Source organism: Pristis pectinata, chromosome 22, assembly GCF_009764475.1.
Source record: "Pristis pectinata isolate sPriPec2 chromosome 22, sPriPec2.1.pri, whole genome shotgun sequence".
Taxonomy (NCBI): domain Eukaryota; kingdom Metazoa; phylum Chordata; class Chondrichthyes; order Rhinopristiformes; family Pristidae; genus Pristis; species Pristis pectinata.
The window spans coordinates 15791458-15805412 of NC_067426.1; the positions used below are offsets into that span (position 1 = coordinate 15791458).

The following is a 13955-nucleotide window of genomic DNA, read 5'->3' on the forward strand; positions in this document are numbered from 1 at the left end:
AGTTAACATTCGCACCTTCTCCATTATGTGTAAGGGTTTTGCTTTTTAAAATTCAACAATAGAATTGCATCATTTTTTTTCAGCAATTTTTTTTCTCTGGAATGAAGCTTGATAATGACCATTTCTGGGTAGTTTTGTGTTATTAAGATAATTCAGTCAGATACTTCCTGGTGCCGGTCCCCTTATGACCACAAATGAGATTTCTACATAAGGCCATGTAATGATGCCATTACTTGTGTAACACTCTTTTTGGAACATTGTAGTGGTATTTGGACTGCGTTGTTCTGGTGGAGCCTATTATTGGTACTCCTGGGACAACATGGTCTCACCAGCATATTGAGGAACTGAGAGAGCAGCAAAGTTGAGTCCAGATGAAGGGTCTCAACCCGTTGACTGTCCATTTCCCTCAAAAGATGCTGCCTGACTCACTGAGTTCCTCCAGCACTTTGTGTGTTGCTCCATATTCCAGCATCTGCAGTCTCTTGTGTCTCTGTAACATTGACTCAGGTTTTTTTTTCTCTCCACTATCACAACCTGTCCTGCTAGGTACTTCCTGCAGCTCTGCATTTTACAGCTTTTACATGTTTCTTTATTTGTGTTCTCTTTCTCTAATTCCCTCATTTACTATCAACCAGATTGTTGCAAGGCCACAGTTTATCACCACAGCAACCTCTCATAGATATTCCCTTAGTTCAATCCGTTCCTTCCCCACCTTCTCTGCAACTTAAAACTAACTTGTTTTCTCTCTTTCTCTGTTCTGATAAAGGGTCTCTCCCCTGAAATATTAACTCTGTTTCTCTTTCCATAGAAGCTGCCTAACCTTCTGAATGTTTCCCTTTTCCTATTTCCGCTCCTCCAGGCAGGTCAGCTACATTTTATGAGCATTCATTTCCTCTCATGAACAACCAACAAAAATAATTGCATCACCTGGACAACCCTGGTCTCCAAGCCATCACAGACATTCCCTTTGCTCTTTTGGCCATGAAGGAATCAAAATCTACAAAACAGCTAACTGTAATGAGTCAAGGACAGTGGAAGTGGACAAATCTGATGTCTTTGTTGTTGTCATGTGGTGGAAGGAATGGAGGTCGCCATTTTGTGAGACTGTTCTTGTGGCCACCATTTTGTGAACTGTTTCGTGAACTGGTTCTTGCTCAGGGATGGAAGTGGACACAACAAGGCCCCTACTGATTATCTGCCAAACCAAAGATAATTTCCAGATGAGGAGTTGTTTGTGAACTGTTCTTTGGGAACGTAAGAATTGCAGACGTATGGGAGCACAGTCTATGTCTGTGAACTGAGCCCAGGGATTGGCTATGACTGGTTTGGATTGCCTTGACTCAGGGAGAAGCAAGGAAGTGACATGAGAGCAAGTCTTTATTTGAGGTAATCCTCCTTGTAGCCTTGGGCTAGAGCCAATGAAAGGTTGACACAGACTAGCCTGACGAGCCAGAACCAATGGAGTTGAAGCAGAGTGCTTCTGAACTGATAAGAAATTAAAGATTTCAGATATAGAGTGGTGAGAACTCCGGAGACTTGTTATCGCAAGGAAGACCCCCCCATGCCCAGGGCAGGGAGATAAAGGCAAATGGGACATCCCCTATTTCTGTGTTATAAGTTGAAGTGGTGGTTCGGGTGAGTACTGGTAAAAGAAGAACATTAGCATTCAGTAAGCGAGGTAATTTACGTGGATATAATAAAGTGAGAATTTTGAATTAATTAAGATTCTTGTAGTGCTTTACCTAACCTAAGTTGATGGCTAGGGGACAACAGCTCTTTTCAGTCTTCCCACTCCCTGCAACTTAAAAGATGCTTGTTTACTCACTTTTCCAGTTCTGACGCAGGGTCATCAACCAGAAATGTCCTCTCTCTCTCCGGAAATGTCCTCTCTCTCTCTTTCTCTCTCTCGTTCTCTCTCTCTCTCTCTCTCTTTCTTTCTCTCTCTTTCTCTCTCTCTTCTCTCTCTCTTTCCTCTCTCTCTCTCTCTCTCCCCACAGATGCTGCCTAGCCTACTGAGTGTTTCCAGCATTTCTCATTCTTATTTCAGATTTCCAGCATGTCATTTACATTTTTTTGCTTTTCAATAGCCTTTCTGAATATTGGTTTTCACATGCTTTGTATACTGACAGAATAAGCCAGGATTGGTGTAGTTGTGTTGCCAGTTCTGTCTAGATGTATCCCTGGATTCTGACATTACCTGGTCTTGACCCCTAATTTGCCTTGTCCCTATGTTCCTGCCACCCACACCACACGCCACCTCAGTAAACACTTGGATTACTCTTGGTCTCAAGTCAATCTGCCTTTTATTTCTCAAGCCAAGATTTTTGTAATAATAAATGGATTGAAAGATTTTGTTTCTTTTATGCTCCAATGAGCTTTTATTCTGAGTGTCTGGTTGCAACATTGTCCTGGAACAGAATCTTCAATTCATGATGATCGCAGGGCAGTCATGGAGGGGTGGCAGCCCTGTTGGCCATTGATGAATTAATACTGGGCTTCAGCAGCTAAATGAGGACAACACAAACAGTCACACTGCATTTGATATTTAACACATCCTTAGTGTGAAGTAGCCTGTTAGAAACAAATCAGCATGGGTAGTCCCCAGGTAAATGATCTAGTAATCAACATCATACGTTCTTTTGGCATTTTGTCCTGATTCTCTGCATCTCTTGCATTTTGGACAAGTGAAACTCAGGGCAAGGGCTAATCCTCCGACGATCTCAAAGCAGCTTCCTGCCCAGCCAAAATACAGGGAGCTTCCACTCTGGTACTGGGTATCAGTGTCGGGGCTGATTTTGTGCATCAAGGTCATGTAGAGAGTGAGTGGTGTGATGCACAGAGACCCAGCCAGGATAATAACGACCCCACTGGCCCCGGCCACATTGCGCAGCGGAAAGTCCATCCAGCAGCGTATCCCTACACTGGCCACAATGATCCCCATCCCACACACCAGGAGAGAACTTAGCATGAGAGCCCTGGACCACTGCACAATCTCATCCCTCTGGTACACAGTAGTCACCGGCCAACACTGTTTGGTGTCCTGCAGTTCCAGGCACGACTCCCACAGTCCATCAGACTTCACAGCTATGTTCTTCCCCAGGTTAATGGGCCCTTGTCTCCATTGTGGAGTCAAAACTGCCACAAACACCAAGACCAGCCCTACGGGAGCACTGACAATCCCAATGATCATCGGTGGTGGTGTTCGCATTTTGCAGGTGCTCAGGGTCCAATGGGAACCTGCAAGGTGAAAAGACAAGAAAAGGGGGTAAGAATAAATGAAGAGCATTTGGTAACAAAAGGCAATTAGAAAGAATGAGAGTCAGTCTGAATGGGAATCCCCGAGTCTCAATCGACAAGGAAGAAGTCAGGTGGGTGGGGACAATAAGGGAAACAGCCAACATTCCCATTTGCACTACCTAGGGAATACAGTAGCTCCAGACTGGGAGGAAGGAAGCAGGTCTACACCCATTCCCCTAAAAAGTTAAACAGTGGGAATGTTCCTGATTTCTTGTCAATTACCGAATTTATATATTTTACAAAATTACAATATAGTATGTGGAATTAGCCTAATCTCCTTGTGACTGCATGGGTTTCCTTTGGGTGCTCCAGCTTCCTTCCATACCCCAAAAACATGCCGCTTGGCAGGATAATTGGCCACTGTTCCCAACTCCAGCGTAGGTGAGTGGTAGGGGATTCAGGGAGGTGTTAATGGGCATGTGAGAGAGAATAGATTACAGGGAAATAGGTGGGAGAATGGGGGTAATGGGATTCTCTGAGGGCCAGCTTACACTCCATGGGCTGAATGGTCTATGTCGAAATGGGAAATAAGGAACTGGAGAAGGTTCACTGTCTATGTTAATAAGGAGAGCTCACTTGGTACACCAAACCCAGTACACCAAATAATCCGAAACCTTCAATCCTGTCTATCTAACTGTATCTTCCAGTTAATAACGTGTCTTTCAATTTCTGTACTGGTAACCTGCTAATGTTTGAGCAAAATATGTTATCAACTTCCTAAATTCTATACATTTTGGAATGATTCTTGCAGCTTGGAGGGTAGAAAATGTTATCCCACTCTCTAGGAAAGGGAAAGAAGAGGAAACAGAGACTACCAAGCTGTTGGGTAGACATTGGTTGTTGGAAGGAAGCTGGAATCTACTCAAGACACTGAGAAAATAATAACACATTTGACCAGAGTCAACATGGGGCTATGAAAGGGAGATCAGACATGACCAATCTATTAGTGTTCTTTGAGGATTTATCTAGTAGAGTAGATGTGAAAGAACCAATGAATGTGACGTATTTAGATTTTCAGAAGGCTCTCAATAAGGGCCCACACATGGAATTGAAGTTAATATGTTTGCATGGATTGAGTGTTGTTTAAAAGAAATCAAAGAGTAGAAAGAATGGGTCCTTTTCAGGATGGTAGGCTGTGATTAGTGGAGTATCACAGGGAGCAATGCTTTAGGCCCCAGTTATTTGCAAAATATATCAACAATTTGTCTGAGGAGACCAAATGTAACATTTTCAAGTTTGCTATCACATGAATGTGAGTTGTGATGAGGAAGCTCAGAAGCTTCAAGGAGTAAATGGGCAACAACATTGCAGATGGAGCACAATGTGGACAAAATGTGAGGTCACCCATTTTCGTAGAAGCAACAGAAAGGCTGAGGAATTTTCTAAAGGTGAGATTGAGAAATGTTGAGTTCAAAAGAACTGGGTGTCCTTGCACATATGTCACTTACATCTAACATGTAGATGCAGCAGACAATTCCAAAGACAAATGATGTGTTGACCTTTATTGCTACAGGGTTTGAGTTTAAGAGTAAAGATGCCTTACTAAATTAATTAGGGGCATGGTGAGACCATGCCTGGAGCACTGTTCATAATTTTGTCCCCTTAACTAAAATAGTATGTACTTGCTATAGAGAGAATGCAGTGAAAATCTATCAGACACTTTTTGGGAGGACAGGTATACATTATAAGACATTGAGTGAGTTAGATTTTTATTCTCTGGAGTTTAGAAGAATGAGAGAGAACTTACAAAATCTGTTAAGGGCTCAACAAGATGGATTCAGGAAGGACCTTTGCTCTGGTAAAGGAGTCTAGGTCTTGGGGTCACAATATCAAAATAAACAGTGGACCATTTAGGACTGAAATAACGGGAAATTTCTTCACTCAAAGGATGATGAGTTTTTGGCATTCTCTACTTCAGAGGACAGTGAAGGTTGAGTCATTGATTGTACACAATGGGAGGCCACTTAAGAGATTTGCTTTGGAAACAGACAAGGCAGTCCCTTTTGTTGATACTCGTACAATGATACTTTATTAAACAATATATCATCCATTTCTAGTTAATTAAAACAACCCTTTCTCTTCTGCCTACAATACAATCAGAATTCCTTTGTCTATAGACCGTGAGAGAAAACTTTCCCGTAAGAAGGTATCGCCAGTTATTACATGGGATTCTGTGGGGAAAAAGGGTTTCTGTTACAGAAAGTCACAATATGGGTGGTTTTATAGGAACACAACCCCTCCATGACACGGGATACCCTGTATTCAAAACTGAGATTGATCAATTGCTGAATATTAGAGAAATTATGGGTTATGGAAATAGGGCAGGAAAATCAGACATGGCCTTGTCAAGTGGCAGAGCAGTCTCATGGGATCATATGGCCTTCTGCTTCTATTTCTTATCCTCCTATGTTCCTTCCATTTCAAGGTGAAGGCCTGAAACATTAACCGTTTCTCTCTCCACAGATGCAGCCTGACCTGCTGAGTATTTGCAGCATTTTCTGTTTTATTTCAGATTTGCAGGAACTGCAACATTTTGCTTTTTAATTAGATACATTACCTCTGAAAATAATTCTAATTATCTATATGAACATTAACTGGGCATAAAATAATTACAGACATCCCACTGATACTTCTGAGGTACGTTGCCACTTCTGTTTCCCACATCTCTTACTCTGACTTCCTAACGCTCTGCACCCATTTCTGTCAGTCTCTGGTCTGCTACCTACAGACCCGTTTCAGCATTTGACCTCTAACTGGAACTGGAACCTGGTCTCTGGCATGTGCCTCTCACATGCTGAGCTAAAGAATGAGATCCTAGATACTGTCTTAGCCTCAGAAAACCTGCCTCAACTGTAATGCAGTGATCCATTTGGGAATGATGGAGTGTGTGTACCTGTGAGGAGAGATTGAGGGATTAGAATCACTTTGGAGGATGGGACATAATGTGAATTATAGCAGGAGGTTATATATGTATTACCAGAACAGGTGAGAGCAGAGAAGACACTGAGGTTACAATGTATGCTGCTTCTTTAATGTGCTCCCAAATGTAAAACCAAAAGCACTATTTAAAACATTAAAATTTCCTGCACAATTACATTAGCAATCAACATATTCACTTTGTTCTGCTGCTCATGGACTATTATATACAACCTTCTTAGGCAGTCCCTCGTGACTTGCTTCCACTAAAGTTTTGTGCATTCTCAGGTGACTGATGAAGCCAATGTGAGAACCATAGACTAGTGCTGGTACCTGATGGGATGGGTGGCTGGATAGTTTTGTGAGGTGATGCACTCCTACCACCAACTACACTGGGTTTGTGTGTTCCTGGTTCTCAGACCCCTCCCTAATGCTCCTACTCCCCTTTGAGTGGTCATGATTTTCAGGAGTCAATGGGATGTTGCATTTTTTCAAAGGGGCTTTGAGCATTTCCTGGAAGTTTTCCCTCTGTCCATCTGGTAATCTCTTCACAGGACAGAGTTCAGAACAGACTATCTGTTTCTGGGGTCTGGAAGTTGAGAGTGTTACCCATACGCAACTCTGCAGCTACCCAGGAGCAGGTTGGTACTTCTCCATTTCACCAAAGTTTGTCCAGAACTCACCCCCTGGCAGAAAATAGAAGCTATTAACATGATTGTGTGAGCATGGAGACCCACTAGATAGACTGTGCAGACATCCATTAGACTGAATTTAGGGATATCCACCGAAATGGATGTCTACAGGATTGCACCAAAAGGATCAAGTAGATGACACCAAATAAAATCTGTTCCAAGAATAAAGAGCCATCTCAATACAACATCTGCAATGCATATATCATGATAGGTGATGAAATACCACAGAGGTCCCCTCCATCATTACACTCCGGTCTCACTGTCACTTCAGGTTCAGACAAGATGTTTAGGAATAGTTAATTCCATTCTGCTTCCATCATCTATCCCAGTGTAGGAGCCATGAAGCAGGGAGAGAGTTACCCGTAATGCCCCAGTGCACAGGATAATAACTTCCATCTGCTTCCCTGGCCAGTGATTATTTGTCTCATGAAATGATATTCTCCAATTCTCTCTCATTCTCTGTTTGAATTCCCATTTTGCAATTTCATTTCTTTCATTTTCTCTCCCTGTCAGCTTGGTTTCACTTACATTATTTTTAATCTCTCCTGGTTTTCTGTTCCTTTCATTTCAAATTTATAATTACTGCAGTAATTTCAGAAAATGAATCAATTTCTAAAATCTATTTCATTCTTTATCTCCTGCGTGATCCTCTGATTTTTCTTACCTTGGTTTGTTTTATCTTTGGGAAGGTGTTTGTTCCAGATCAATCTCTATTTTAAGATCTGCATAGAGAAATTCCTTGAGGGAGTGGGGCGACAACTCTGGAAGCACATGCCGGAATATTGGATGCCCACTGCCCTTGATAGTGCACCATCTGTGTGCTCTCCCCAGTGAGCACAATACCAGATGATAGGAACTTTATTCCTGATGACATGAAATGAAACTGCAACCGTAACCACAGCTCCCTAAATGCCGCTCAATGATTCTTTATTGTTTATTTGTGGGTTGTATTTAAGAAACAAAGATTAGATTGTGACAGTTGAGGGTCAATTTTGAAAACAGATTACCCCACAGCCTTTAATAAAAAACAATTACTAGCAAGTCAGGCAGCATCTGTGGAGAAAGAAGTGAAATTAGTGTTTCAGATTGATGACTTTTAGGAGGTGCGATTCAGACAGCTTATTCCACTGCATGTCCCTGATACTCTTAATTCTAATAGGAAGAATTTATTGTTTAAACATTTTTTATATATAAAGCAGGAGGAGAATTGCATACAAGCATCGTCTGTGTACCAGCAGGGACAATGCACCCACTGACATGTTTTACAGGGGTAGGATAAAGGTTTTGATAAGAAGGTGAGAATGTCAAGGATCAGAAAAGACTCTACGCTCCATCTAGCCAGTCCCTAAAATGAGTCCCTCCCTCCCACACTACCCATTCCTTGAAATATCTGTCTAAGTCTGCCTTCAGTTTTCCTATGGTCTGGCTGTCGGTCTCTGTCTCTATGCCAGGACCTTCTGTGTCAAGAAATTAATGAAGTTAAGAGCACATCATCACACCAACTCCTCATAAGCTCCTGAGACTAAACATTGAAATGGAAGCAAGGAGCAATGTGAACATTTACAGGCCGGAATGGTGGTGCAGCAGTTGGTGCTACTGCCTGACAACTCCTGGACCTGGGTTTGATCCTGACCTTCGCTGTCTGTGTGGACTTTGCACATTCTCACCATGATTGTGTGGGATTCCTCTGGATGTGTTGCTTTCCTTCTACTGTGAATTACCATCTTGTGCAGGTTAATGGCAGAAAGATTCAGGGGGCATTTGATGGGCATATGTGAGAGCTGAAGGGGCACAGGGAAACAAGGAGAGGGGGAATGAGGCTAATGGGATTGTTCCCCTGGGAGCTCCCATGGACCCAGTGCGCCAAATGGCCTCCTAAGTTATTATAAGATTGTGTCATTGTCTTCACTATGTCTGAGCTCCTGATCTCCTCTGTTGAGCACCTGGACTGTATACATCCCCAGGAAAGTATACATCTTGTTGTAATATTCTGCATGTGAAACATCACACAGTACATTATTTATTCACAAACCACAGCAAAAACAGCAGAAATCAGTCTGCAGAAATCATTGACTAAACAATGTATAAACTTTCACCTTGCAGAGTCAGGACTTGGAGCGAGGTTTGGAGCAGGAGCTTTGAAAAGAGGTGAGTCTCTGAGCGTGTGCTTGTGAGTTTCACCTTGCAAGCATCTAATAGAGGTACATTTGCAAATTGTTAATTAACAGCAGTGAATAAAAGGAAAGTAGGTATAAGTGGAGTGGCCATTGTGGACCAGGGTTAGAGTGGAGCACTTGAGGCTTTGACTCAAGAGGCTTCAGCAAGAGGAGGCGGAGGCTAAGGTAAGTCTCTGGTAAGTTTTGTCTTTGATTTTTCCTTTAGTGCCAGGCTTGAGTAGTTAGAATGGCTCCAGGGTCAGTGATGTGCTCATCTTGTGAGATGTGGGAGTTCTGGGAGACCTCCAATCTCCCTGAGAGCTACATCTGCACGAAGTGCATCCAGCTGCAGCTCCTTACAGACCGTGTTAGGGAACTGGAGCTGCAGCTGGATGATCTTTGGCTCCTACAGGAGAACGAGGAGTTCATAAATATGAGCTACAGGGAGGCAATCATCCTAAGCTGCAGGAGACAGGTGGCTGGGTGACTGTCAGGAGAAAGGAGAATAGGCAGGTAGTGCAGAGTATCCCTGTGGCCGTTCCCCTGAATAACAGGTGTACCGCTTTGGATGCTGTTGGGGGGGGTGGGGGGGAAGACATATCGGGGAAAGCCACAGTGACCAGGTGTCTGGCACTGAGGCTGGTTGTGTGGCGCAGAAGGGAAGGCGGGAGGAGAGGAGGGCAGTAGTGATAGGAGATTCAATAGTAAGGGGGGGGGCAGACAGGAGATTCTGTGGACATGAAAGAAACTCCCAGATGGTATGCTGCCTCCTGGGTGCCAGGGTCAGGGACGTCTCAGATTGGGTCCACGGCATTCTGAAGGGGGAGTGGGAACAGCCAGAAGTTGTACATATTGGTACCAATGACATAGGTAGGAAAAGAGATAAGGTTCTGAAGAGGGAATATAGGGAGATAGGTATGAAGCTGAAAAGCAGGACCTCAAGGGTAGTAATCTCTGGATTGCTGCCTGTGCCACGCACCAGTGAAGGTAAGAATAGAATGATTTGGCAGATGAATGTGTGGCTGAGGAGGTGGTGCAGGGGATAGGGTTTCAGATTTGTGGATCACTGGGATCTCTTCTGGAGAAGGTATGACCTGTACAAAAGGAGGGGGACCAATATTCTTGTGGGCAGGTTTGATAGAGCTGTTGGGGAGGGTTTAACTTAGTTTGGCAGGGGGATGGGAACCTGAGTGATAGGTCAGGGGTTGGTGCATTTAGTGTAGAAGTAGATGCAGGGTGTAGAAAGAAAGTGAGGAAGGACAGGCAGTTGAAAGGGCAACATTGTAGTTGTTGGATGGGCTGAAGTGTGTCTACTTTAATGCGAGAAGTATCAGGAACAAGGGTGATGAACTTAGAGCATGGAACTACAATGTTGTGGCCATTTCAGAGACTTGGCTATCACAAGGGCAGGAATTCTGGGGTTTTGATGTTTCAAAAGGGACAGGGATGGAGGGAAAAGAGGTGGGGGAGTGGCTTTGCTGATCAGGGACAGTATCACAGCTGTAGAAAGGGAGGACATCCTGGAGGGATCATCTACTGAGTCAGTGTGGGTGAAAGTCAAAAACAGGAAGGGAGCATGGTTGACAAGGGCAGTAGAATATCTTGTCAAGAGGAAGAAAGGAGCTTACCTAAGGTTTAGGAAGCATGAATCAGACAGGGCTCTGGAGACTTACAAGGTAGCCAGGAGGGAATTCATGAATGGACTTGGGAGAGCTAGAAGGGGGCATGAGAAGGCCTTGGCAAGTAGAATTAAGGAAAACCCCAAGGCATTCTACACATATGTGAAGAATAGGAGGATGACCAGAGTGAGGGTAGGACCAATCTGGGATAAAAGAGGAAACATGTGCCTGGAGTTGGATGAGGTAGGGGAGGTCCTTAATGAATACTTTGCTTCAGTATTCACCAGTGAGAGAGACCTTGACATTTGTGAGGATGGTGTACAATAGGCTGATACGCTAGAGCACGTCAACATGAGGAAAGAGGATGTGCTGGAACTTTTGAAAAACATTAAGATAGATAAGTCACTGGTGCTGGACGGGATATAACCAAGGTTATTACGGGAAGTGAGGGAAGAGACTGCTATGCCTTTGGCAATGATCTTTGCATCCTTACTGGCCACAGGAGTAATGCCAGATGATTGGAGGGTGGCAAATGTTGTTCCTTTGTTCAAGAAAGGGAGTAGGGATAACCCTGGGAATTACAGACCAGTGAGTCTTACTTCAGTGGTGGGCAAGTTACTGGAGAAGATTCTTAGAAACAGGGTTTAGGGGCATTTGGAGAACTATAGGCTGATTAGGGACAGTCAGCATGGCTTTGTGAGGGGCAGGTCATGCCTCACCAGCCTGATTGAATTCTTTGAGGATGTGACAAAGCACATTGATGAAAGTGGAGCAGTAGATGTGGAGTACATGGATTTTAGTAAGGCATTTGATAAGATTCCTCATGGAAGGCTCATTCAGAAAGTCAGGAGGCATGAAATCCAGGGAAACACGGCTGTGTGGATTCAGAATTGGCTCGCCCATAGAAGACAGAGGGTGATTATAGATGGAGCGTATTCTGCCTGGAGGTTGGTGACCAGCGGTGTTCCGCAGGGATCTGTTCTGGGACCCCTGCTCTTTGTGATTTTTATAAATGACTTGAATGAGGATGTGGAAGGGTGGGTTGGTAAGTTTGCTGATGATACAAACGTTGGTGGTGGTGTGGATAGTGTAGATGGTCGCTGTAGGTTACAACAGGACATTGATAGGATGCAGAGCTGGGCTGAGAAGTGGCAGGTGGAGTTCAACCCAGAAAAGTGTGAAGTGATACACTTTGGAAGATCGAATTTGAAGGCAGAATACAAGGTTAATGGCAGGAGTCTTAGCAGTGTGAAGAAACAGAGGGATCTTGGGGTCCACCACATCCATAGATCCCTCAAGTTTGCCGCACAGGTTGATAGGTGTTGACCTTCATTAGTTGGGGTATTGAGTTCAAGAGCCACAAGGTAATGTTGCAGCTCTATAAAACTCTGGTTAGACCACATGAAGTATTGAGCTCATTTCTGCTCACCTCATTGTAGGAAGGATGTGGAAGCTTAGAGTGGGTGCAGAGGAGATTTATCAGGATGTTGCCTGGATTGGAGAGCATGTCTTTATGAGGACACGTTGAGCAAGCTAGGGCTTTTCTCTTTGAAGAGGAGGATGAGAGGACACTTGATAGAGGTGTACAAGATGATAAGAGGCATAAATCGAGTGGACAGTCAGAGACTTTTTCCCAGGGCAAAAATGGCTAACGTGATGGGGCATAATTTTAGGGTGATTGGAGGAAGGTATAAGGGGGATGTCAGAGTTAGGTTTTTTACACAGAGAGTGGTGGATGCGTGGAACGCACTGCTGGCAGAGATTGTGGGGGCAGATACATTAGGGACATTTAAGACAGTCTTAGAAAGACACATGAATGATAGAAAAATGGAGGGTTACGTGGGAGGGAAGGGTTAGCTAGATCTTTGAGCAGGATAAAATGTCACACAACATTGTGGGCCGAAGGGCCTGTAGTGCTTTATTGTTCTTTGTTAAACTCTGGAAATAATCCGCTGCTGCTTTTATGTCCATTCAGCATTTTCCTACTGCCTGTGAAGTTGCTGCAGTCGAGCGTAAAATGACAAGAGACTCTTCTGGCTTGATCTGAACTGACAAAAGCTAATTAAAAAGCAGAAGGTGGGAACGGGGACACAGTGTGTACATCGCACCAGTGAAAGCTTTGTTTTATTTTCAAAGATTTTAGAATAGAGCTAGAAGACGCGAATGAAACACATTTGATAAGCAGCCTCTGCAGGTTTTGACCTATTTAGCTGTGGGAAGCTGTACTACCTACAATGTCAATCAGAAGTCACCAGTCACTCAGGGATAACCATAAAAGACTGAGAAGCAAATCTGAAGTGAAACGCTGAATCAAGCCAATCCTGAGATCTTTATTAGAATTTCAAAGTTCAAAATTATGGATTTCATTCTGCTTCTTTTTGCTTTAAAACCTCTAGGAAAGATGGGCTATACTGTGTCAACCCTGACCTCAGCCTAACTCTTTCTTTATATTTATATATGTATATACATATAGGGGCATCGCTAGTCAGGCCAGCATTTACTGCCCAGCCTTAATTTCCTTTGAGAAAGTGGCAGTAAATTGGTTTAATGCAAATGAATCGCTTACTTGGCCATTTCAGCTTCACTGACATTAGCAGTCTAGATGAAGGATTTCAACCCAAAATGTTGACTATCCATTTCCCTCCACAGATGCTGCCTGACCTACTGATTTCCTCCAGCATTTTGTGTGTTGCTCCAGATTCCAGCATCTGCAGTCTCTTGTGTCTCCCTCACTGACACTGCTGTGGCTCTGCAGACACATAAGGGCCAGACTGGGTGAGGTTGACAGATTTTCTTCTCTGTAGTACATCGTGAACCAGAGAGGTTTTTATGAAAATCCTGTGGTTTCATGGTCACCATTTCCAATACCAGCATTTAAAAATCCCAAATCATTAATTGAATCTAAAATCTCCATCTACCATGGTAAGTCTGAATGGCTAGTCCAGCCCTTTGAATTAATAGCTAATAACTTTACTACCCATCTCTCCTGTCAGTCAACTCGTATCCTCCACTAATTCAGATGTCAGGCTTTTATTGGTTGCTTTAAGAAGGCACAATTTAATGGGAGGACTAGTCTAATTAAACACCTTCTACACAGCTTCCTCAGCTTAATTGTCTTTTTGGTATTTCTGAAGAGAGAGAATATATGTTGTCCATCACTGCATGTTGGAATTATCCATTGACCAGTTGGCATCATAGCATTGGGAGAACATTCTCGACTTCCAAAATGATTTGTTAATTTAAGTTTACTTAAATTATGACTTGTGGAATACATT

General features: G+C 43.4%; 1 protein-coding gene across 1 annotated transcript; it reads right to left on the reverse strand.

Annotated features, from left to right (window-relative positions):
• Positions 1-2518: 2518 nt before the first annotated feature.
• Positions 2519-3208, reverse strand: cldn23l (claudin 23-like). Its single transcript, XM_052036605.1, has one exon. The coding sequence runs from the start codon at positions 3206-3208 to the stop codon at positions 2615-2617; it is 594 nt and encodes a 197-aa protein (XP_051892565.1). The 3' UTR covers positions 2519-2614.
• Between the last annotated feature and the right edge of the window lie 10747 nt (positions 3209-13955).